Genomic DNA, 24389 nt, shown 5'->3' with positions numbered 1-24389 from the left:
ATGATTTAGCCATTTAGCTGCAATTAAATGTCTTTAAAAAGGATATGTTTAAAGTCCCCCTGTGGTGAAAATCAAGTTTTTAATGTTGTTTATTTGTCTGTGGTTTTTTTTAATATGCTTTAAGACAAACCATGTGCAAATTCATCAGTCAACACCATTGCTGAGTATTTTCTCTTTAAAACTGCAGTGACTGGTGTTAATCGCTGGTGTTTCTTATGTCACAAACTACCCTGTAACCAATCACGTCAATGTGCCGGCGGGCTTTAGCATAGCATTAACTGACCGCGCAAGGGAGTCTCAGAAGAAGCCAGGTTATCCCGATATAATTTTCTGTTGATATGAAAAATCGGGTAGATTTAGCAATATAGTGGTTGTATAATATTTTACGATGTTATGATGAACTATATGCCTTTCTCCACCGACGTTTGAGCTGTTCAAAGCGTTTGTAAGGAGATTGATTTTCAGAAGGCAGCTGTCTGACTGACATGGTCAACGGAAACATGGTTTGTGTAACATAAACAACACATTATTAGCTGTTTGATAACGTAGTCAAGCAAAAGGCTAATCATATTAATTACTGTTATGTGTCCAACGTTGTAAAAAGTGATCTCATTGTGCAGCGTTTACCTCAGTAAGTTGACCGAGTGGATGTCTGAGCTCTTGCAAGTGAATGGAGGCGGAGCTAATTATCATATTCATAGATCCGCATATATATATACACACACACACACATATACATATATATATATATATATACACACACACATATACACATATATATATATATATATATATATATATATATATATATATATATATATATATATATATATATATATATATATATATATATATATGAAGCAAGGGTGTAGAGTTACATACAAGCTATTTTAAGGCATAAAGATTTTTTTTTTTTTTCACAGGAAAAAATGTTTAAATATGTCATTTTGGTGATCAAAGATGAGTTTTAAGGGATCAAATTTTTGACTACAGGGGGACGTTAAAAGGTGAACAGTTTCCTTAAGAAAAATATTATACATAAAATTAATAATATAATAAAATAAATTAAAATAAAGACAAATTAACATTGTAATAGGTCAATATAAAAGTTAGTAATGATAATAAAATAATAATACGATGAAGAAGTTATCAAGACAACTTTGACCATATAAAATTAAAATTTTGACAAACTTATGCTTATTGATCTAGTTGTGATGCACACCATTTCATAAAACTGCACCACAATATTCCAGCTAATATTCAACACCAACCCAAATCTGTGATCAAATAACATGACCTGCTCTGGTTAAAAAAGCACCGTAACAAAACAGTAGTAATGCCCATGAGCCACAGGTTCTACCTTATTCTTCATGAACTTGGAGTGACTGCGGTAGACCTCCATCTGTTTCATCTCCTCCTCTCTCTCCTCTGTGCTGAGAGCCCCGTTTGACTTGAGCATCTGTATCTCGTCCTCCAGATCCCTCAGACTGCGCTCCAGAGAACTGATCTTAGAGTCCTGCAGAGATCAGAGAGATGTTTGAGGCGGAGGAATGGAGAACAAGGTGCAACGCTTTCAGTGTCCTTCCTAAGGAGTTAGTTGCTTATACAGAAGTGTTTTAAATATGAATCAATCCTGAAATCTAATATACCATTTAAGACACTAGTGTAAACAAAACAAAATTGCAACAGTAAAGATCACTTTTAATCAGGTTTTCCAAACACTCCCTCATGAACCTAAAAATAACATTTAAAGCATAATAAACTGTTAAATTATTAGTGTTTTTAAAGGTTTCAGGTGAAAGGGTATAAATTAAATGTTAAAATAGGGGAAATGAGCATTCAATATTAAATATTCAATACTGGTTGGTTGATACCAGTAAATTTAAATGATTTGATAACTGATATGGTACAGATACTGTATACTGTGCATCTCTACAAATCTCTGCTATAAAAAGTGTTAAAATATAATTTTATAGGGAAAACTATAAATACGAAATACAATAAAAACTGTAATATTGTGAAATAATATTTGATATTTAATATATGATCATAAAGTTGGTACGGAAAGTATTCAGACCCCCTTACATTTTTCACTCTTTGTTATACTGCAGCCATTTGCTAAAATCATTTAAGTTCATTTTTTTCCTCATTAATGTACACACAGCACCTCATATTGACAGAAAAACACAGAATTGTTGACATTTTTGCAGATTTATTAAAAAAGAAAAACTGAAATATAACATGGTCCTAAGTATTCAGACCCTTTGCTGTGACACTCGTATATTTAACTCAGGTGCTGTCCATTTCTTCTGATCAACCTTGAGATGGTTCTACACCTACACAAGTCCAGCTGTGTTTGATTATACTGATTGGACTTGATTAGGAAAGCCACACACCTGTCTATATAAGACCTTACAGCTCACAGTGCATGTCAGAGCAAATGAGAATCATGAGGTCAAAGGAACTGCCTGAAGAGCTCAGAGACAGAACTGTGGCAAGGCACAGATCTGGCCAAGGTTACAAAAAAATTTCTGCTGCACTTTAGGTTCCTAAGAGCACAGTGGCCTCCATAATCCTTAAATGGAAGACGTTTGGGACAACAAGAACCCTTCCTAGAGCTGGCCATCCGGCCAAACTGAGCTATCGGGGGAGAAGAGCCTTGGTGAGAGAGGTAAAGAAGAAGCCAAAGATCACTGTGGCTGAGCTCCAGAGATGCAGTCGGGAGATGGGAGAAAGTTGTAGAAAGTCAACCATCACTGCAGCCCTCCACCAGTCGGGGCTTTATGGCAGAGTGGCCTGACGGAAGCCTCTCCTCAGTGCAAGAAACATGAAAGCCCGCATGGAGTTTGTCAAGATTCTCTGGTCTGATGAGACCAAGATAAAACTTTTTGGCCTTAATTCTAAGCAGTATGTGTGGAGAAAACCAGGTACTGCTCATCACCTGTCCAATACAGTGCCAACAGTGAAGCATGGTGGTGGCAGCATCATGCTGTGGGGGTGTTTTTCAGCTGCAGGGACAGGACGACTGGTTGCAATCGATGGAAAGATGAATGTGGCCAAGTACAGGGATATCCTGGACGAAAACCTTCTCCAGAGTGCTCAGGACCTCAGACTGGGCCGAAGGTTTACCTTCCAACAAGACAATGACCCTAAGCACACAGCTAAAATATCGAAGGAGTGGCTTCACAACAACTCCGTGACTGTTCTTGAATGGCCCAGCCAGAGCCCTGACTTAAACCCAATTGAGCATCTCTGGAGAGACCTAAAAATGGTTGTCCACCAACGTTTACCATCCATCCTGACAGAACTGGAGAGGATCTGCAAGGAGGAATGGCAGAGGATCCCCAAATCCAGGTGTGAAAAACTTGTTGCATCTTTCCCAAAAAGACTCATGGCTGTATTAGATCAAAAGGGTGCTTCTACTAAATACTGAGCAAAGGGTCTGAATTCTTAGGACCATGTGATATTTCAGTTTTTCTTTTTTTAATAAATCTGTAAAAATGTCAACAATGCTGTGTTTTTCTGTCAATATGGGGTGCTGTGTGTACATTAATGAGGAAAAAAACAAACTTAAATGATTTTAGCAAATGGCTGCAATATAACAAAGAGTGAAAAATTTAAGGGGGTCTGAATACTTTCCGTACCCACTGTATATTAATATATGAAACTGTTTTCTATTTTAACATATCTTAAATGTTCTGTGGAAACAGTTATATATTTTTTTACAGGATTGTTTGATTAATAGAAAGTTCAAAAGAACAACATATATTTTAAAACAAAAATCTTTTATAACATTAAAAAATGTCTTTACTGTCACTTTTGATCAATTTAATGTGCCCTTCCTGAATAAAACTTAATTTCCTCTTCAAAAAAAAAAAAAAGAAAGAAAGAAAGAAATTCTTACTGACCCCAAAGTAAGTCATGTAATTTTACTGACTCAACATGACAGTTTGAGGAATATGAGGCTTTAGCTATTATTATTAAAGGAATATATCTTAGAAAGAACACTAAAGTTTGGGATTTACTCACAACAAACACACACACACACACACACACACACACACACACACACACACACACACACACACACACACACACACACTTGCCTTCATCTCGATGACAGTCTGCAGGGCTTTGGTTTTGGCAGATTCTGGAGCTCCCTCATATCGTCTATGGAGATCCTGAGAAGAAAACACGAGACGAGGATCATGAGGTGAAACCACAGGATAATAACGGCTCCCGCTACCGCCAGCCATCAGCTGATGAGGATCCATATTATGTCCAGCCCAAACGCTGATATAAAACAACCCTGACTTCTGATTTTAACAGCTAAATTTCAACCTCAGCACAATAATGTGACTAACTAAATTCTGAGGCAGCAGAGACACTTTCAGTTCTCTGGTTTGAGTGTTCATGCATGACTGAGTCCCTTATGAAAAAGATAATGTACCGAGCAATGACAAAGAGTGAATGCAACTGGAACGTCCACTGAACACAAAGAGCCTACACCCTGTGGGCAATTAAAGACATCAAAATCATCATTCAAACACAAAATATGGACACCAAACCCTTTGGAGAGAGAGAGACCGACATAGAAAAACAGCCATTCATCCACATGTGTGGAGTCACAGAGAGCATATGGGAAGCAGAGCAACGCTTCAAGGAATTTAACTGTTGAGAGCTGCTGCTGAATGACACTCATATCTGAAAGAGCTACAACATTACTGTCTATTCCAGGATGTTATGACACTGCTAAAATCACAAATGTGTTTTAATGCCATTTGATCTAATTTGGCTTTGAATGTTAATTACATTAAAGACATGTGAAGAGAAAATAATTCAAAGTGTGATTTAAAGATAAAGGTGGTGTCTGAAAGTTGCAGTTGGTGGTTAGTTTGTGCGCTCAGTAAATGTACATTTTTGACCAACGTTTTCCAGTTTTGATGTCATTTCTAGTGAGAAATTAGTTTTGTAGTAATTAAGTATTCACTTAGTTATCACCAAAGCTCGCTCTATTTTGGTGTAGATCATAAAACTATTATGCTGCCTCAGAAATGCCTGCAAAGTCATTGCCTGATAGTAGCGAGGCAATAAATCAACTGTCAGCTTTCGGACACAGCCATAGTGAGTGTTGATTATGCCATTTCATTAACTGGCCACTAGATGTCACTGTTGCCAAAGTTCTGCTATTGGCTCTTGGCTGTCTCAGAAGATGCCTGACAAAAATACCGAGTGAGAATACCAGACAGAACTCCTTACAAAACTACCTAAACCACTATAACGGTCTCCTGACAGCATTGAATCTCATTCTGAGATGAAAAGATGAAAGGATACATACAGGACTAAAACGGCTGCCCAATTCATCAAGCACATAAACTCACATCCCTGTCAGTCCAACTTAATAGCAACTTGCAACCTTTGAGATATGACTGTATTTCTGTCAACAATACATGCCTCTTATTTTACTTATAAATCAAAAACCACTATGCTAAAAGCCCATTGGAAACTCCCAAGGGAACCCTTGACTCAAAAGCTAATTCTCTTCCATGTTAAGGATTATAAACTGAACAGCTCTTTTATGCAAAAGATCTGACCGAGAAATGTCAGTTGAACTCGAATAAACATCAATCAGATCCCTCCTCGAGATAAAACTACTAAACTAAATGTGATGAATGCGTCTTCCGCCACATTAACAGTTTTTGCACTCAGCAACATCTGTGTCTCCTTTCATCAATGTTCTTTTCAGTCTCTCCCGTTTCTATAGCAACAAATGTTCAATGCCTTCAATTTGTAACAGGTTTCCCTCTCTCACTCTCCCTCTCTCTCGGTAAGCTTGCTCGTCCGGAGCAGTTTAAAATGACTAATCTATTCTAGAGCCCTTGATTCATCATCACCATAATTGGGAGTCCTAGCAAAAACATTTTATTGCGAATCATCATCATCATCATCATCTATGGAAAAATGACCAAGCATATTTCCCAGAGCAGCTGTTTAATTTGTGCATTTAATGTTATTCAATCCACAACAGTTATTTAAATGTTGCTAAGGTACTAGGTAGGGGTGTGACGAGACTTATGAGCTTCTACAACTTTTGACCTCCTAACTGAACTCCTTTCCATAAATTGATCACAGAAATAAAAACAGTATAAATAAAAATGAATAACACAGCTTTCTCTTAGTCTTATTAAGCGCACACAGTAAGTGCAACCATAATCAAAGTACTCTCTAAATATTTAAAGTGCAAACAGAGACCAATTTTTTCTTCAAGCATGATACAGAGCTAAGAGATCATTACAACTACACAGCCCAGCCTAAGATAGCTTTCATATTGGGGGATAATTGCACGCATCAGGGAGCCGCTTTCTAAATGCGGGGTACTGAAATCACATTTGAATGCCCGCTCGCGTTTTACTTTTGCTTTCAATTTCACGATCGTGCATACTCTGAATAGTCAGCGGCGATGCCGAGTGCGCATTCTACAACGTAAGACATTTGTCAGATGCTTTTCGGCTCTGCTTTGCAACGAATCCTCCGCCACGGTCTTGTCAGTCATCTCGTTACTTACTTTCATCACAGGATCAGTGATCTCTGATTCCTGCTGCACTATGTACGACAGCTGGATGGGATTGAAGCGATCGTTATCGAACTGAATTAAATGGTTTTTATTTATATAAAATGTGTAATGTAAAAGTAGCAGTGGCATATTCTATGCTAATTTCACCCTCACACTGACGGAAATATCGAGAGACAGCTTTTCACTTCGACGAGAAATCTTGTCACATTTTAATCTCGCGAGATCTCATCACACCCCTATACTAGGTGACATATTTTCTGCAGTTTTGTAAATACTTTTCTATTTGGTTGATTAAAGGTTGCATTAGTGTTGTTTAATGGTTCACCAGTGCTCTCACCTCCCTCAGCAAGGATGTTTCCTTCTCCCTCTGCTCCAGAAGGCTTTCCAGGTGATGAATATGCATCTCGGCATCGGCTAGCCTCCGTGTGCGCTCGTGGTCCTCCTCGCTGGCCTTGGCCGACAGCCCTTTGCTCTGCAACATCTCCAGGAGCTTCTTGATGGACTCGTCTCGAGCGCAGAGCGTCTGTTTCTGCGTGTCGATGCGCAGCTCCATCTCCTCCAGAGTCTTCCTCAGGAGGAAGAGTTCCTTGGCCTGCCGCTCATGCTCGCCGTGCAGCCGCTGGAAGTTTTCCTCGGTCAGCTCGGCGGTCAGGGGCTCGCCGGGACGAACGCTAGAGTCCTGCTGGAACAGCTGGTTCAGATCTCTCTGGATCCGCAGCTCGTCCTGGAGGGCCTGGATGGTCATCTGGAGATGCTGCAGAGGAAACAAATGAAGAAGAGATAAGGTCTGCGTAAATAATGCTCTCTTTTCAACATACTAGCAATCCTACAATTCTGGATATATTTGATATATGTGATATAATCGTAAAAAAAGACATAACACTAACCCTAAAACAATATATTAGGTTTGTTAGTTTAATTAATAAAAACTTAGGTTAGACTTTATTTAAAGGTGCCCTTGTTACAGTGTATTTATACAAATAAGTACTGAGTAATAGTACTGTAAGTAACAACATGTACTTACTATATAATTAGGATTAGGTTTAGGGTTAGTTGCCTGTAATTATGCATAATTTACTGTTATGACTATAGTAAGAACATGTAAGATGTGTAAAAGGGACACTGTAAAATAAAGTGTTACCGAAACTTAAAACTTAAAAACAAATTAATATATAAACAAATAAAAACAAATAAAAATAAAGTCATAAATGAAAACAAATATAAATAAAAACAAAAAATAAAACATAAAATAAATAAATAAATAGAAACAAAAATAAATTAATCAAAATAAAGCAAATAATTCAGAAAACCTAAATAAATATTTACAACATTTAAAAAAAATAAATAAAAACAAATAACAAATAAAAAATAAATAAAATTATAAAATCATTCAGAACAAGAATTTTGTTCCAAAAATCAAAATTATAAATAAATAAAAACAAAATTAATTGATTAAATTAAATATTCACAACATTTAAAAAATAAATATAACTTAAAACTAATATAAATAAAAATAATAAATAAAATAATTAATAAAAATATTTTAAAATATTCATAAAACTTAAATATTTGACATTTAAAAAATTAAATATAAATAAATAAAAACAAAAAATAAGAATAAAATAAAAACAAATAATAGAAAAAAATTTGATCAAAATGAATAAAATATTTACATTCAAAAATAAACAAATACAACTAAAAACAAATATAAATAAAATAAATAAATAGAAACAAAAAAATTAATCAAAATAAATAAAATTCAAATAACAATGAATAAAATGCCTAAATATTTATGATTTTTTAAAAAAATAAACAAATATAAAATAAATAAAAACAAATATAAAATAACTTAAGTAAACAAACAAACACTACTACAAACAACTTGCCTTATTAGTAATTCCTTCTAAAATTCCTTGTCTTATTAGTAATGCCTTGCCTTATTAGTAATTTCCTTAAACCTTGTATGACTCCAGAGATTTCTCTAAACACTGCATCAGCTGTAAGGATCTACTCGGGACACTGAATCTCTGGGGGCTGGAGTGAATTTTAGAGCTCTAAAGACAGATGGCTATTACTTCCACCTGGAGCAGCTCTCTAGAGACCCGAGGTAAATACAGGCCACGCTCTCCAACCACACCGAACAACAAGTCCCAAAGGAGAGAGATTCATGCCATCTCAGAGAGGACTAAATAAGCAGTTTCGCTGGAACAAGGAGAAGGTAATAGAAGGTGTTCGGGAAGGCCAGAGGGCATGAATTTAAGAATAGTCACTAATATATCCGCAGTCATCACCATGGTTACTGGCGCCCTTTTTTCCCTAACATTGTAGGAAAATGTTACAGCCAAAAATATGCAGTATGGTGTAATCAGACAGAGGGTGGTTTGATTTAGGCAGGTATGAATGCGACGACAGTGATGATAATACTATTCATATTTTGTGCATGTTTTTGTCTGATGGATACAGCAACAGGTGCTCCTCCATGAACTTGTGATGTGAGACAGAAGGTGCGCTGTCAATTTCCTTGATATGATAAACCAATTTACATACAAGAAGAGGACAGTATGTTTTTAGCTTGACACTAGACTGTAACTCAAGAAAACACCTGATTCTGTCACGACAAAACAGGCACTTCAGACACACGTCATTCATACAGCACACACACACACACACACACACACACACACACACACACACACACAATTATAAAGCAATAGGCTAATGAAAAAAGTGAATCATGGTCATCAGTTAGAAGCTTTGAATTATACACACATTTACAGAAAGAGACACTGATGGCTGTATTACTCTGTAAATATTGACTTTATATTCTCAACAGTTTCTAATGGCACCACAGAGACAGAACTCTACATTATTCATTAGTCTCCTCTGGCTGCTGTTATCTCTGTTGTGTGCGCGTTTGGAAAAGAAAGAGTGAGAGAAAGAGACAGAAGGGAGAGAGGTAGAGACAAAGAACAAAGATATAATGTACTTGTATAAGGAAGGATACAGTACTTCTTTAATAATTTGTCAAATTTTACATGTTAACATTTAAATATAAATGAATAAATAATATCTATAAATAATTAAATAATATTTGTAATTAAATTATTTGCGAATAAATATGTACAAATAAATGTAAAAAATAAAAACAATAAAAGAAATAAATGTAAAAAGCAAAAGAAAACAAATTTAAAACATTTAAAGGTAAAAAAATAATAAAAATAAATATAAACAATAAATAAATAAATAAATAAATAAATAAAAATAAACAAATATGAAAATAAAAAAATATGTTAACCAATAAATAAATGTTAAAAATATAAATAAATAAATAAATAAAAGTAAAACAAGAAAAATAAATAAATAACAAAATAAATAAAGATAAAATAAATAAAAATATATTTTTAAACAAAAAATAAATATAAACAATAAAAGTAAAAAAATAAATAAATAAAAGGTACAAACAGAAATCAACGTAAAACAAATAATTTAAATAAATGTTAAAAATATAAATAAATGTAAAAACAATAAAGGTACAAAAAAAGATAAAATGTAAATAAATAAATAAAATATTTAAACAAAAATAAATATAAACAATACAAATAAATAAATAAATGTAAAAAAAAAAAAAAAAAATGCAATTTTATCATGTCCCCTGACCTGTTTACAACTACAGGCTTTGAATTGAAAACTGAGGAAGCAAACGGGATGCAGAACTGTAAATCAAATAGTATTTTCTGAAAGTTAAATTAAAATAGAATGAAATAGTTAATGGCCTCTGTTATTAGTAATTGAGTGTAATCTGTATTCATTGATAATGTATTTAATATTGTGCCTCAAGTATTATTTAGATGGCTGACAAGTCAGGATAATGCACTTTATTTCTCTTTTTGTATTGCATTTGCAATCATAATATAGTCATAATGGTAGTACAGATATTATTTTAGTTTATATTTGTAGGATTAAATAGTCCACAATATTTGCTGTACAAGAAGACCTGTTTATCTGTTATTTCGACTTTTTGAAAGACTATACAGTATGAAACATCTTTCAGAATGAGACCACATTCATGCAGTGCTTGTGAAATCACTTCTAAAGAGCAAGACATTGCACACAAAAATCAATATGAAGTACCAGCCAGCCTTTAACTCAAAAAGAAGGTGAATAAAACCTTTGACAGGACAAAGCATGGATCTAACACTTCTTAAATCTTCAGTTTGATCATTTACTTGCTTTATTTGAACTTAAAAGTGCCAAATGCGCTAAAGGAAACCTAAAAAGGCTGAGGTAGAAGCTGTCAGAGGCATGTGATGGGACAACAGTCAGGCACATGGTCAGGACAGAGGAGAAAAGATGCAGATCTTCAGTGACAGACATGAATACAAATTACAAACAAGCCTCCATAGTGTAGTGAACAACCTTAATCTTACAAGAACCGCTGTACTATAATGAAGTCATCTTCAGGCCTGCAAGCTTTGTACAAGTCTGATATGGCAATATTATATTGAAATGGCGATCAACTGAAACCTAAGAGTAGCAGAGGCAAGTCTGAACACCTCCTACAGGCCAATAAGACCCCGATCAGACAAACATCAGATCGATAGCAATATCAACAAACCATTTATCAGAGTATGCAGTGGTTTGGGTTTCTCTCACACACATTGACGTCTTTCCACTCCACATCACACATCATTTCTGGTGGAAAGTTTTGCCCCATGTCTTGTCCTGTCTCTAATCTCCACTCCTACACTTCAAGCAAATCTCTCCACCCTAAGCCACTGGGATTGACATTTCCTGCTGATATTAAACTCAAATACGCAAAGAGGCCCCCTGCTTTACCATTACATCCACCCTGAAATGCACCGGCCCAGCACTGGAGATCCCTTCTTGTTCCGAATGATGAAACTTTATTTCAGAGATGCTCCTTATCGATGTTGATTTTCAGAGTGAAACAATCACCCACTACATTGATTACTGCAGAATCAGGCGCTAAAAATTAAAAACACACAGTCCTGTACCTCTTCCTGGGTTCGACATTTTATTCAGTAACCTTAGGCAGTTTTAATTTATACGTTGTTTATTGTTTGATGATCGCATTTGCTTACATGTGCATAAGAAATGCTTCTATCGCTTGTTTCTGCTTCTTCCGTCTGTGTTTTGATCGGGAGATTCTGTACTCTTTCAGAAGTTGTGTAATAACGCCTCCTACCGTAAAACAGTGAAAACATGGATTGCCAGAAAATTCCATCAATGGCGGGGTAGCACTGTGTCATTAATGATGAAAAAATTCTCTCAATGTCACACTGTAAACCCTAACGCTCAAAATAATCAGTTGGTTTGAGTAGGACAAACTTAAATTAAACAAATTAGTTCAGTCAAATTAAATTACTTATAGTATTTAGCACTTTATTTTTCTTTCAAGTTCACAGAACTGATATATTTTAAGTAAACTGAACTGTTTCATTGCTTTTGATGAACTCATTTAGGAACTAGAGCTGTCAAACGATTAATCACATACAAAATAAAAGTATGAGTTTGCCTATTATGTGGGTGTACTGTGTGTAATTATTATGTATATATATAAATACAAACACATCCATGTATATATTTGAGAAATATTTACAAGTATATGTATTTATTTATATTTTTATATAATTTATATTATATATAAATACTTTTTTTTGTACATAACATTTTTCTTAAATATATACATTAATTTGTGTGTATTTATATATACATATTATTTACACATTACTTACACATATATTATGCAAACTCAAACTTTTATTTTGTATGCGATTAATCGCGATTAATCGTTTGACAGCCCTATTAGGAACTAATTTCTTTTAAATTTAGACAAACTTAAGTTTAACTGAAACTGGGCTTGGATTTGTTTCCCAGCATGCTTTGCCCATGGCACTCGAAAGGGAGAGTAAACGCTAAAATTAAGTGTTATATAATGTTTGAGCATGATTTATGTTTAGCGAGAGATTTAGTAGTGATTAATGTTTTGTTATGCTAATTTAGAAGAGTTTCTGTTAATGTGGGTTTTTGGAGATTTACTATCATGGTGACAAGTGGTGCACGCGGCTTGGTTTGAGAGCAGGTATGTTAAATGTTTTATACTGCTGTACTCATTCAGTAAGTGCTATACCATGCTATTGTTAACATGTTAGCAAATTAGCAAGTTGGCATTTTCTGTATTATCTAGCTATAGCTAGCTAAGTTTCCAGTAATAAAAATGTTTACGTTGAGATTACAAGATAATTTTAAAGGGTTAGTTCACCCAAAAATGAAAATTCTGTCATTTATTACTCACCTTCATGCCGTTTCACACCCATAAGACCTTCGTTAATCTTTGGAACACAAATTAAGATATTTTAGTTGAAATCCGATGGCTCAGTGAGGCCTCCATAGGGAGCAATGTCACTTCCTCTGTCAAGATCCATAAAGGTACTAAAAACATATTTAAATCGGCTCATGTGAGTATAGTGGTTCAATATTAATATTATAAAGCGACGAGAATACTTTTGGTGCAAAAAAAACAAAATAACGACTTATTTGGTGATGGCCGATTTCAAAACAAAGCATCGGAGCATAAATGAATCAGTGTATCGAATCTGCAGTTCGGAGCGCCAAAGTCATGTGATTTCAGCAGTTTGGCGGTTTGACCCACGATCCGATTCACGATTCGATACACTGATTCATTTATGCTCTGATGCTTTCTGAAGCAGTGTTTTGAAATCGGCCATCACCATAATATTAATATTGAACCACTGTACTCACATGAACTGATTTAAATATGTTTTAGTACCTTTATGGATCTTGACAGAGGAAGTGACATTGCTTCCTATTAGAGCCCGACCGATATGGATTTTTGGGGGCCGATGCCGATGCCGATATTAACTCGAAAAGAGCCGATTTATAAGCCGATATTTTGATTTTGAAAATAAACTGGATATTAGACCCATTTCCTATAAACTACACTTACACGACATTCAATAGCAAAATATCTGCCTGTTCTATGTATGTGGGCTGTATAAACCATTTTCCAGAAGGGATTATGTTAAAAAAAGCCTTAGATTACAGTCTCAATGACTAAACAATTGCACATCAAAAGTATATATTTTTTAATGATCAAAAAACAGTCTGGTTTTAAACATTTAACAGTTTTACTTACTTCCAGTTGAAGCTGGTTTTAACAGTCTGTGTGTGTACTGTAAATAAATTATAATACTAAAGTTAAAGTAAAAGAGCCATACCAAACAATTCAATATTCCACAAAACCATGTCAATGAATTGAAAATAAAATTAAAATAAGTTAAATGGGAAACACTGCAGATATATTTAGAATAAGTTAAACGCTAACGTTATAGTTTGACCTCTTATTAACGTTCGCGCTCTTCCACTGATAAACATGGTATTAGCTTTGTGGGTAATCTAATATAGCAATGCATTAGCGGCTGTAAGTGATGTTACAGAATATTTAGAAGTGATAATGATAGGACCGTTAGCTAGAACTACCACACTGTTTTTATATACAGTGTATGAACTAAATCTACAATCATTTCACATGACGAACAACAGACTCACTGTCAAAAGAGTACAACAATACTTTCTTCTGTAGTGGATTTCTGGCGCTGTTGTCAACTGGGGAGTTGCAGAGCTCCCTCTGGTGGGCAAACTATGCAACACTCATAACATGAGTGAAGCATGAGACTCTGTTTCTCATGTTTCATCGGCCGTTATAAACGCCGATGCCGATTTAAATGCAATTAGCTCATATCGGCCGATAATATCGGCCGGCCGATATATCGGTCGGGCTCTACTTCCTATGGAGGCCTCACGGAGCCATCGGATTTCAACTAAAATATCTTAATTTGTGTTCCAAAGAGTAACGAAGGTCTTACGGGTGTGAAACGACATGAGGGTGAGTAATAAATGACAGAATTGTCATCTTTGGGTGAACTAACCCTTTAAGTTAAATGTATCAATTATTTACGCAAATATTTAAATTTAAGAACAATTGAATACGGTATGAATACAAAAAAAAAAAAAAAAAAAATCTGCTAGTTCTTAAATTTTGAATTTTGAAAGTCACTTTCAAACCAAGCAGCTGTCTGTTGCTCAATACAGCGAATTTGCATAATCAACTGAACCAGATGCGAAATCTGCATGGGAAAATCTTTTGCTCTCACACAAAGAATCAGATCACACAGATTCCAACTGACTGGATTTCACACTAAAATTTGCCAAACAATGATAAATGTGATCACACCATAAGAGAAACACTGCTAACTAGTCAAAAAGGGCTAAAGTGACATATATAACCACTCAAACCTCTAGCAACCACACAAGACTACAGAAACTGCATAACAACATACTATTAACCATTCAGAACAAATTAACATCTGCTAACTGCTAGTGGGGAGATTTTTATACCTGAGGCCTTAGCACTTTTATTTTATTTCACGTCAGCATAAACTTTTACTTTTATTCTATTTCACGTCAGTATAAACTTTTACCGCTGATGCCAGCATTTGCACTTCCAGACCTGAGGGTCCAACACAAGACTGACCGCACAGAACACACACAGTCCTGACAGTATGACAGACAGCTTTGCTCAAGAACTACTGTTACGAGTCCATCGCCTGAGGGTGGAGCTTCAGAGTGATAACTCACACAAAACTATCGGTCAGCCTCAGGCCAAAGACTCAGAACTGCTTGAAAGAACAGACCACAGTGGAGAAAAGTATGCTGTGCATGACAAGACAGCCAAAGGTGAAAATTTGAAACTATTCCTACCAAGTTGTATGGTAGAGACAAGCACTCCTGCTGTGATACAACTGGCTGAACACCTAAAACATCATACACTCTCAGGGTAAAAAGGTACAAAAGCGTTCACTGGGGTGGCACCCTTTCAAAAGATATACCTTTGTACCTTTTTTTTTTCCCCATAAATGGTGCATATTAGTACCTTCTGAAAGGGTAACGCCCCAAGTGACTGCTTTTGTACCTTTTTTCTGAAAGTGTAGCCTATCCATTAGCATTCCCATTCATTCTATTGGAAGCTGCAGCAGGAGCTAACAGGATCTTCATCCCTCCCACTTTCCTCCACGTGTTTTTTTTTTCCTCACTAGAAGGATCAGTCTATCCCGGTCCAGCCCCCACAGATGGAATGTTTTCAGTGGAATGCCAAACCACAGAATGCAGCGGAGAGGGAAAAAAGTTGGCTGAGGAATCAGCCGGATATTTCAACTGCGACGGGATACTTAGAAGCAGCCCGCAGTCTTCTGAAGACTCGAAATTAACCTAAACTAAGGATAGATGAGAAGCGATGGGCTTTGTTTTCCTAATAACAAGATACGGAGAGGCTGTAATCTCAAGCATGTGCCACCTCTGACCCTTAACGACCTTCCAGCATTCCATGAATGTTGGTTGGGCTGCAATGAATGACCTGAGCTGCTCGGCCAATCAGCACAGACTCATTCGGCCCATCACAATGCACTGCGCTGCCTTCAACTAACATGTTCCAGAGAACAAGTATCCCACACAAAAATGTTAGAGCCACACCTCCCTTTTACACAGCAAATTGCATGGCAGACTAAGAGGATCCAGTATGGTTAAGAGACACGTTTCATCTTACATCCAGAATAAGTGAAATTACACTTTCATGAGTATCGAAGAAGGTCTAGATATGTCTGACATGCATGTAAGTTAGTAAAAGTGAAGATAAATAGATCATTTAGCATTATACTTTTTGTGGTGACTTCACTAAAGCACAAATACCCATTTAAAATCATCATGATATCAAAATGTACTTTTTAAATTCACGTTAAAAAATGATTTGCTCTTCCTCTGAAATGTCTTTCCTTTAAAGCCGACATCATTAAGGCCTTGAAGACTATTTAGTGTTGCAGGGATGACGTAATTTTGTAGGCCAGCATGGAAGTTAGTATCACCATGGTTCCTTCAACAAACAGCGATTGATCAACCAAAGTTCATGATTTTACAAGATAATCTTCACAAATGAACACACATTTTGAAGCCTAAATACAGTAAAATACCACACAGTCACACCTCAATGTCACCATCATTAAGTAACTCTTTCAATCTTTATTTAAAATCAACAAGTTGTAAAGTCAGAGTTAGAATAGTCTGCAAGATTGTGAGTATAAACACAACAAGGCTGTACAAGTGGACTAGCGAGTAGATGAGTTTTCCTGTTTGGCGTGAAGATGTTTAATGTCCCCGACAACCTCTATAGTCCCATTTACTGTAGCTACTTGTTAGCAATTGCCTTATTAAAGACATGTCAAAGCTTAAGAAAGAGTGGGATATTATTGATCTATTTTATGGTATAGGAAAATAGCTTGAAAGTTGTGTTTTCCACAGACCTTATTTCATGCATTTAACCAAAAACCTGTTAAAAAAAAATCCACTGACTTTGGGACAAGCACTCCATCTGGATGATGTTAACCAACAGCTAGCTAGATATTAAGGCAGTGTTTGAATGTGGTCAGGCTCAATCTAGTGTATAACATCCACATCTAAATCTCAGATGGATGAAATCAAGTCTACATTTTTCCTCACTGTTTAGCTCAAATGTCATTTAACAGGTTGCAAACTGCGAATCAGGTTGACTTTAACACAAACGCACAAAGGACGATAGTTAAACGATTGGTGTTTTTCCACCGCTTGGCCTGCTTTCACCACAAAGCGTGCTGTGCTCTTTCCTACCTGGTGAGGCAGTTCTTCACCATGGATCGACATCATGAATAAATCATAGCGAGTGCATTAATTAATTGATTTCCATTCTCTGTGTGCGCCCAGACTAATGAGGAAACCCAACGGCAAACCAACAGAGCACAGAGGCAGCAGTATCAGTTGACGGAGCTGAACCTGAGGTTCACAGATCGTCTCCAGCACGTCTCTACAACAGTCAGACACTCACTTACATCTAACTATAGTAGCACAAAGCTTAAAGGGACAGTTCACCCAAAAAATTTAAATTATCCCATCATTTACTCACCCTCAAGTTATCCTAGGTGTATATGACTTTCTTCTTTCAGCCAAACACAGTGGGAGTTATATTAAAATATCCTGGCTCTTCCCAGCTTTATAATGGGAGTGAATAGTAACTGAGATTTTGAAGCCCAAAAAAAGCACCATCCATCATAAAAGTAATCCATATGATTTCAGGTGGTTATTAAAGGCTTTCTGAAGCAAAGCAATGCGTTTTGTTTTTTTTGCAAGAAAAATATCCATATTTATAACTTTATAAACTAGAGTCACTGGTTTCCGTATGCGAGTCGAGTTCCGGCAGAAAAGTGAACTTTGAACCGACGCATGACGCATTGACGAACATGGAAGCGCAGAGGATAAAGCAAAACAAAACACAGGTCATGAATTAAAAGTCTAAAACGAGTATTTTTGAAAGTGAAATGCCGGAGGAACTTGAGCCCTATTTGTTTGCGAGAGGCGTCTACTCTCACCTAAGCTTACGCTACTCCTACACCATACGTCATCCGCCAGAACTCCACTCTCTCGTGAACATGCCGATAGACATTACCGGAAGCTAGTGATTATAGTTTATAAAAGATATAAATATGGATATTTTTCTTACAAAAATGCATCGCTTCACTTCAGAAGGCCGTTATTAACCCCCTGGAATCATATGGATTACTTTTATGATGGATGGATGAGCTTTTTGAGCTTCAAAATCTCAGTTACTATTCTCTCCCATTATAAAGCTGGGAAGAGCCAGGATATATATATATAAATATATTTTCCAAATAATTAGAAAATAAAAAAATGTGGGTGATCTAACCCTGTAAAGCAAAGAATCTGTGTCACTCACATTGTGTCAATAGGACACTGGATGCTTTGCAGTCAGATTATGTCTGCATAGTACATTAAACTCTTATTTTAAAAGACCAAACAGGAAAGGAAAAACCTATTTTCCATGATATGACCCCTTTAGGTCTAGACCTCTCTAATTAGCTCAGTGCATCATGTCCGTCTGTATCCCAGCCTCCAACCGGGCCGCTGTCGTGTCCCGATCGACTCGCCTCGAAACCTTCCAATAGCACAGTCAGACCCTGCAGGGTCAACATCACAATACAAGCTGTTATTCAGTCCCACTGTACCAATTAGAGCTCGTCTCCTGCCTCGAGTCTGAGAACATCAACACAGACTTTAAGCCATCTGTAATATTCACACAGGATCTAGCCATTCCTCGCTCCTTCAAATGTTTGGTCATCAGATGATGAATTTATATCGGTTTCATCACTGCATGTCATAGTTCCTAGAAGCCTGTGTGAACACTATATTAACCTTCATAAAAAGACATATTTCACATCTAAATACTAAAATGAATACTTGATTAAACATTAATTCACATCCAAGGCCAGTCTCTATGCCAAACTGCTGATTTTCAATAACAGTATTCAAAGTTGGTTTTAATGGAGTTTTATTAAAGGAAAAATGCCACAGTTTGATTCAAAGAGAACTCAATGAGAAGTGGGCCGGCTCTTGCGGAGGGTCTGCTATTGCAACCATGGCAACCGAGACTTGCCGTGTCATGAAGCCCTCGGAGGGAGGCAAAGCCAGACAACTGAATGAGATTATGTAATTCACCAGATGTGAATAGGGGAGGGCATAATTGGATGGCAATAATCATTTTAAAACAGACATTTTCAATTAGAGTAAATCAGATTAAAAGAGGCTGCACTTTAAAAGTTCAATTTTGCTTTGTTTATGTGTGAATTACAACTGCAAGCCAAAAACTGTGGGACCAGATGAGAAAACATACATACATATTGATATTGTGGCTTTATATACGTCCAGACACTTGCAAGTGTCATTTTATTATTAACCTTTTATCGAGATCAAGCTCAAATGGAGTTACATGGTTTTTGACCAGAGAATTTCAGACATTTTGTCCATCATTATAGAACATCGCATTTCATTTATCAACTTACAGATTTACTGTAGTTATGCGAGTGCTCCTTTTTTACTGTCATTTGGCAAAAATCTCACATAAACATTAGCCTTATATACACATATATATAATTTTTTTTTAAATATGTACACTACCGTTCAAAAGTTTGGGATCGGTAAGATTTTTTATATTTTTAAAAGAAGTTTTGTCTGCTCACCAATGCTGAATTTATTTAATTAAAAATACAGTAAAAACAGTAATATTGTGAAATATTATTACAATTTAAAATAACTGTTTTCTATTGGGATATAATATAAAATGTAATTTATTTCTGTGTTGGAAAAGCTGAATTTTCAGCATCATTTCTCCAGTCTTCAGTGTCACATGATCCTTCAGAAATCATTTTAATATGATGATTTGCTGCTCAAGAAACATTTATTATTATTATTATCAATGTTGAAAACAGTTGTATTTATTTTATTTTTTTTTTATTTTATTTTTTTTTCACGATTCCTTGATGAATAGAAAGTTCAAAAGAACAGCATTTATCTGAAATACAAAGCTTCTGTAGCATTATACACTACCGTTCAAAAGTTTGGTGTCAGTAAGAATTTTTATTTTTATTTTTTTGAGAAGAATTTAAAGAAATTATTTTTTTTTCAGCAAGGATGTATTAAATCAATCAAAAGTCACAGTAAAGACATTTAAAATGTAACAAAAGATTATATGTCAAATAAATGCTGTTCTTTTGAACTTTCTATTCATCAAATAATCCTGAAAAAAAATATTGTACACAAATATTTTGTACATCTGTGCACAATAAATGTTTCTTGAGCAGCAAATCAGCATATTAGAATGATTTCTGAAGGATCATGTGACACTGAAGACTGGAGTAACGATACTGAAAATTCAGCTTTGCCAACACAAGAATAAATGACATTTTCAAATATTTTCAAATAGAAAACAGTTATTTTAAATAGTAATAATATTTCACAATATTACTGATTTTACTGTATTTTTAATTAAATAAATGCAGCCTTGGTGAGCAGACGAAACTTCTTTTAAAAACATTACAAATCTTACCGATCCCAAACTTTTGAACGGTAGTGTATATAATTTTGATTATTTTAATTACAATAAACTAAAATTAAATTTGGTACAACCAATGCCACAAATGAGAATAAGATTTTGAGAATTAGATTAAAATTGCAATTGTAAAAGGAAAGAAGCATAAGCAAAAATAGTCCTGAAAATGGTCCTTATTTTTTTCTTTATTATTTTTTCTTTTGAATTTAGAAAAAAAATATAACCCTTCACCTGATTAGGGACTGATATCCCATAATCTCAAGGTTCTGAAGGATGTGTCCAGTTCACACAGATAAACCTACAGCAGGTATAAACATCTTGAAGGTGGGAGGAACTCCTGCTGACTGACAGGAAGAATGGAGCTGATCACAAGGATATCAATGGAACATGTCAGAGAGGCCATCTGCACAGTCAGTGGGGTTTTTGGAAGTAGTAGTGGACAAAGCAATCCTGCTCTTTCCCTCTCCCTTCTAGTAGCTACGCACAGCATCCAAAAAAAGCAGAAAAAAAATCCTAAAAACTAGGCTTAAAAGTTCTGCCCATGCCATGCCAGCCTTTTTCCATGCATGGTCCCTTTAAAAGCTACATGAAACTTTTCAATACCACCTCTTTCTCCTCTCTCTCTCTCCCATCTGATCCTCTCAATGCCTTTCGTACTCCAACTTTCTCACCGTTTCCCGTACATGTGAACTATGCAGAGTGAGGTAGAGCAGGACAGTAGTGTAGAGGATGTCTGTGTAACCATATGCAAGGATTCTGTTCATTCCACACCTATCCTGCATGACCACACTCCATATAAGGGCCGCCACGTCTGCCAAAGAGCAGCGGCTCACAGTCCCGTGGTGAGAACGGATAAAAATATGATCGGTCGTCCCTGCATTCTTTCTTCCACACTTTTACTACATTGAGATGGCACAGATTACATGACTCAAACATTGTTAGTCTTTCCTTAATCGGCGCAGACTGCTTGAGAAACAAAATAAGAGTAAGCAAACAAAGTTACAGTAGCACAAAAAAGACATTTTGCTCCTTGTTCTCTTGGTGGCTTTATAGGCTTGAGGATGGTTTATTTTCAAACTTGAGCTCTTCAAGAGAGACAAAAGCTGTGTGTTGTGGGTGGTTGTTAGGGTGTTGCATTTTCTAAGGTGTTCGGAGTCATTTTTAGTGTGTTATGTGGTTGCTAGGGTGTCCTCGATAGGTGGATGCTACTGGTCTAAGGCAAAAAAAAAAAGCACAGCTATGATATTCTAGTCTTTTTTTTATTGTTCACAGGCAAATATTGTATGCATGATCACTTACAAAACTAATAGCACAAAACGGATGGATGGATGGATGGATGGATGGATGGATGGATGGATGGATGGATGGATGGATGGATGGATGGATGGATGGATGGATGGATGGATGGATGGATGGATGGATGGATGGATGGATGGATGGATGGATGGATGGATGGATGGATGGACAAACTGATAAGCTAGACCTCTGGATGGATGGATGGATGGATGGATGGATGGATGGATGGATGGATGGATGGATGGATGGATGGATGGATGGATGGACAAACTGATAAGCTAGACCTCTGGATGGATGGATGGATGGATGGATGGATGGATGGATGGATGGACAAACTGATAAGCTAGACCTTTGGATGGATAGACAAATTGGATGGATGGATGGATGGATGGATGGATGGATGGATGGACGGACAAACTGATAAGCTAGACCTCTGGATGGATAGACAAATTGGATGGATGGATGGATGGATGGATGGATGGATGGATGGATGGATGGATGGATGGATGGACAAACTGATAAGCTAGACCTCTGGATGGATAGACAAATTGGATGGATGGATGGATGGATGGATGGATGGATGGATGGATGGACAAACTGATAAGCTAGACCTCTGGATGGATAGACAAATTGGATGGATGGATGGATGGATGGATGGATGGATGGATGGATGGATGGATGGATGGATGGATGGACAAACTGATAAGCTAGACCTCTGGATGGATAGACAAATTGGATGGATGGATGGATGGATGGATGGATGGATGGATGGATGGATGGATGGATGGATGGATGGACGGACAAACTGATAAGCTAGACCTCTGGATGGATAGACAAATTGGATGGATGGATGGATGGATGGATGGATGGACAAACTGATAAGCTAGACCTCTGGATGGATAGACAAATTGGATGGATGGATGGATGGATGGATGGATGGACAAACTGATAAGCTAGACCTCTGGATGGATAGACAAATTGGATGGATGGATGGATGGACAAACTGATAAGCTAGACCTCTGGATGGATAGACAAATTGATTAGATGGATGGATGGATGGATGGATGATGGACAAACTGATATGCTAGACCTCTGGATGGATGGATGGATGGATGGATGGATGGATGGATGGATGGATGGATGGATGGATGGACAAACTGATAAGCTAGACCTCTGGATGGATAGACAAATTGGATGGATGGAGAAACTGATAAGCTAGACCTCTGGATGGATAGACAAATTGATTGGATGGATGGATGGATGGATGGATGGATGGGACTTTTTTTGCTTCAAAATCAGCCCTAAATTACCCTCAAGCCATCCTAAGTGTATATGATTTTCTTTTTTCAGCCAAACACAATTCAGAGATACATTAAAAAAATATCCTGGCTGAGTGAATGGTGCCATTTTTTAAGTCCAAAAAAGCTTATCCATCATAAAAGTAATCCATACGGCTCCAGGGGGTTAATAAAGGCCTTCTGAAGCAAAGCAATGCGTTTTTGTAAGAATAATATCCATAATTATAACTTTATAAACTGTAATCACTAGCTTCCGGTAATGTCCGTTCACGATAGAGTCAAGTTCTGGTGTATGACGTAGATGTAGCGTAAGCTTAGATGAGAGTAGACACCTCTCCTGGTTCAAACAAATAGGGCTGGGCCACAAACTCAAGTTCCTCTGACATTTCTCTTTCAAAATTCTTGAAGTTTAGAAGTTTACAATTTGTGACCAGCATTTTGTTTTGCTCTATCGTCTGCGCTTCCGTGTTCATCAATATGTCAAGCATCAGGTCACTCTTCAAATGGAACTAGACTCGCCAGAAGCCAGTTATTATACAAGTTTAAATATGGATATTTTTCTTACAAAAACCCATCACTTTGCTTCAGAAGGCCTTTATTAACCCCATGGAGCCGTATGGATTACTTTTATGATGGATGGACGCACTTTTTGGGCTTCATAATCTCAGTTACTATTTACTCCCATTATAAAGCTTGGAAGAGCAAGGACATTTTTCCATATACACCTAGGATGGCTTGAGGGTGAGTAAATCATAGGATCATTTTCATTTTTGGGTGAACTACTGTATACCTTTAAGGCTATGAATCACACATGTTGCGGGAAACAAAATGTTAAAGATAAGACGATTAGAAGAAATTAGCCACTTAAAACCCCATATTGATCAAGAGGGACACGTCCACCTCAAAGTCTACGGTGTTTACAGCCCCGCTCCATTACAATCCTACAGTGTACACAGCATATTGTATGACACAGTCATTCAGCTGTGAGTAATGGGCTGATTATCTATTACATAATGAGTAAATACAGACCTCAAACCATAATGAGGACAAGCAGGACAACAGGAAGTTCTGTACAAGAAAATCATGTGAGATATTTTCATGGTTCCTAGTCATTCAGCTCAGCATGTGATGTTTATTTTCATCTGAGAGAGTGTGGAGCTTGATGACCTGAGGTTTGGCCAGCTCCTGACTCCAC

General features: G+C 36.4%; 1 protein-coding gene across 11 annotated transcripts in view; it reads right to left on the bottom strand.

Moving 5' to 3' along the window:
• erc1b (ELKS/RAB6-interacting/CAST family member 1b) overlaps positions 1-24389 on the bottom strand; it is a 236800-nt gene that overhangs the window by 191870 nt on the left and 20541 nt on the right. For all 11 annotated transcript variants that reach the window (XM_048155759.1, XM_048155760.1, XM_048155768.1 and 8 more), the window contains exons 3-5: positions 6912-7328; positions 4107-4181; positions 1361-1516 (exon numbers count right to left, since the gene is read on the bottom strand). In XM_048155759.1, the coding sequence (XP_048011716.1) occupies positions 1361-1516; positions 4107-4181; positions 6912-7328 (648 nt within the window). The remainder of the gene's footprint in view (positions 1-1360; positions 1517-4106; positions 4182-6911; positions 7329-24389) is intronic.

The sequence above is a fragment of the Megalobrama amblycephala genome, linkage group LG14 (genome assembly GCF_018812025.1).
Source record: "Megalobrama amblycephala isolate DHTTF-2021 linkage group LG14, ASM1881202v1, whole genome shotgun sequence".
Lineage (NCBI taxonomy): Eukaryota > Metazoa > Chordata > Actinopteri > Cypriniformes > Xenocyprididae > Megalobrama > Megalobrama amblycephala.
Note: the sequence above shows the minus strand (reverse complement) of the source record. Positions and strands in the feature narration are given on the sequence as shown.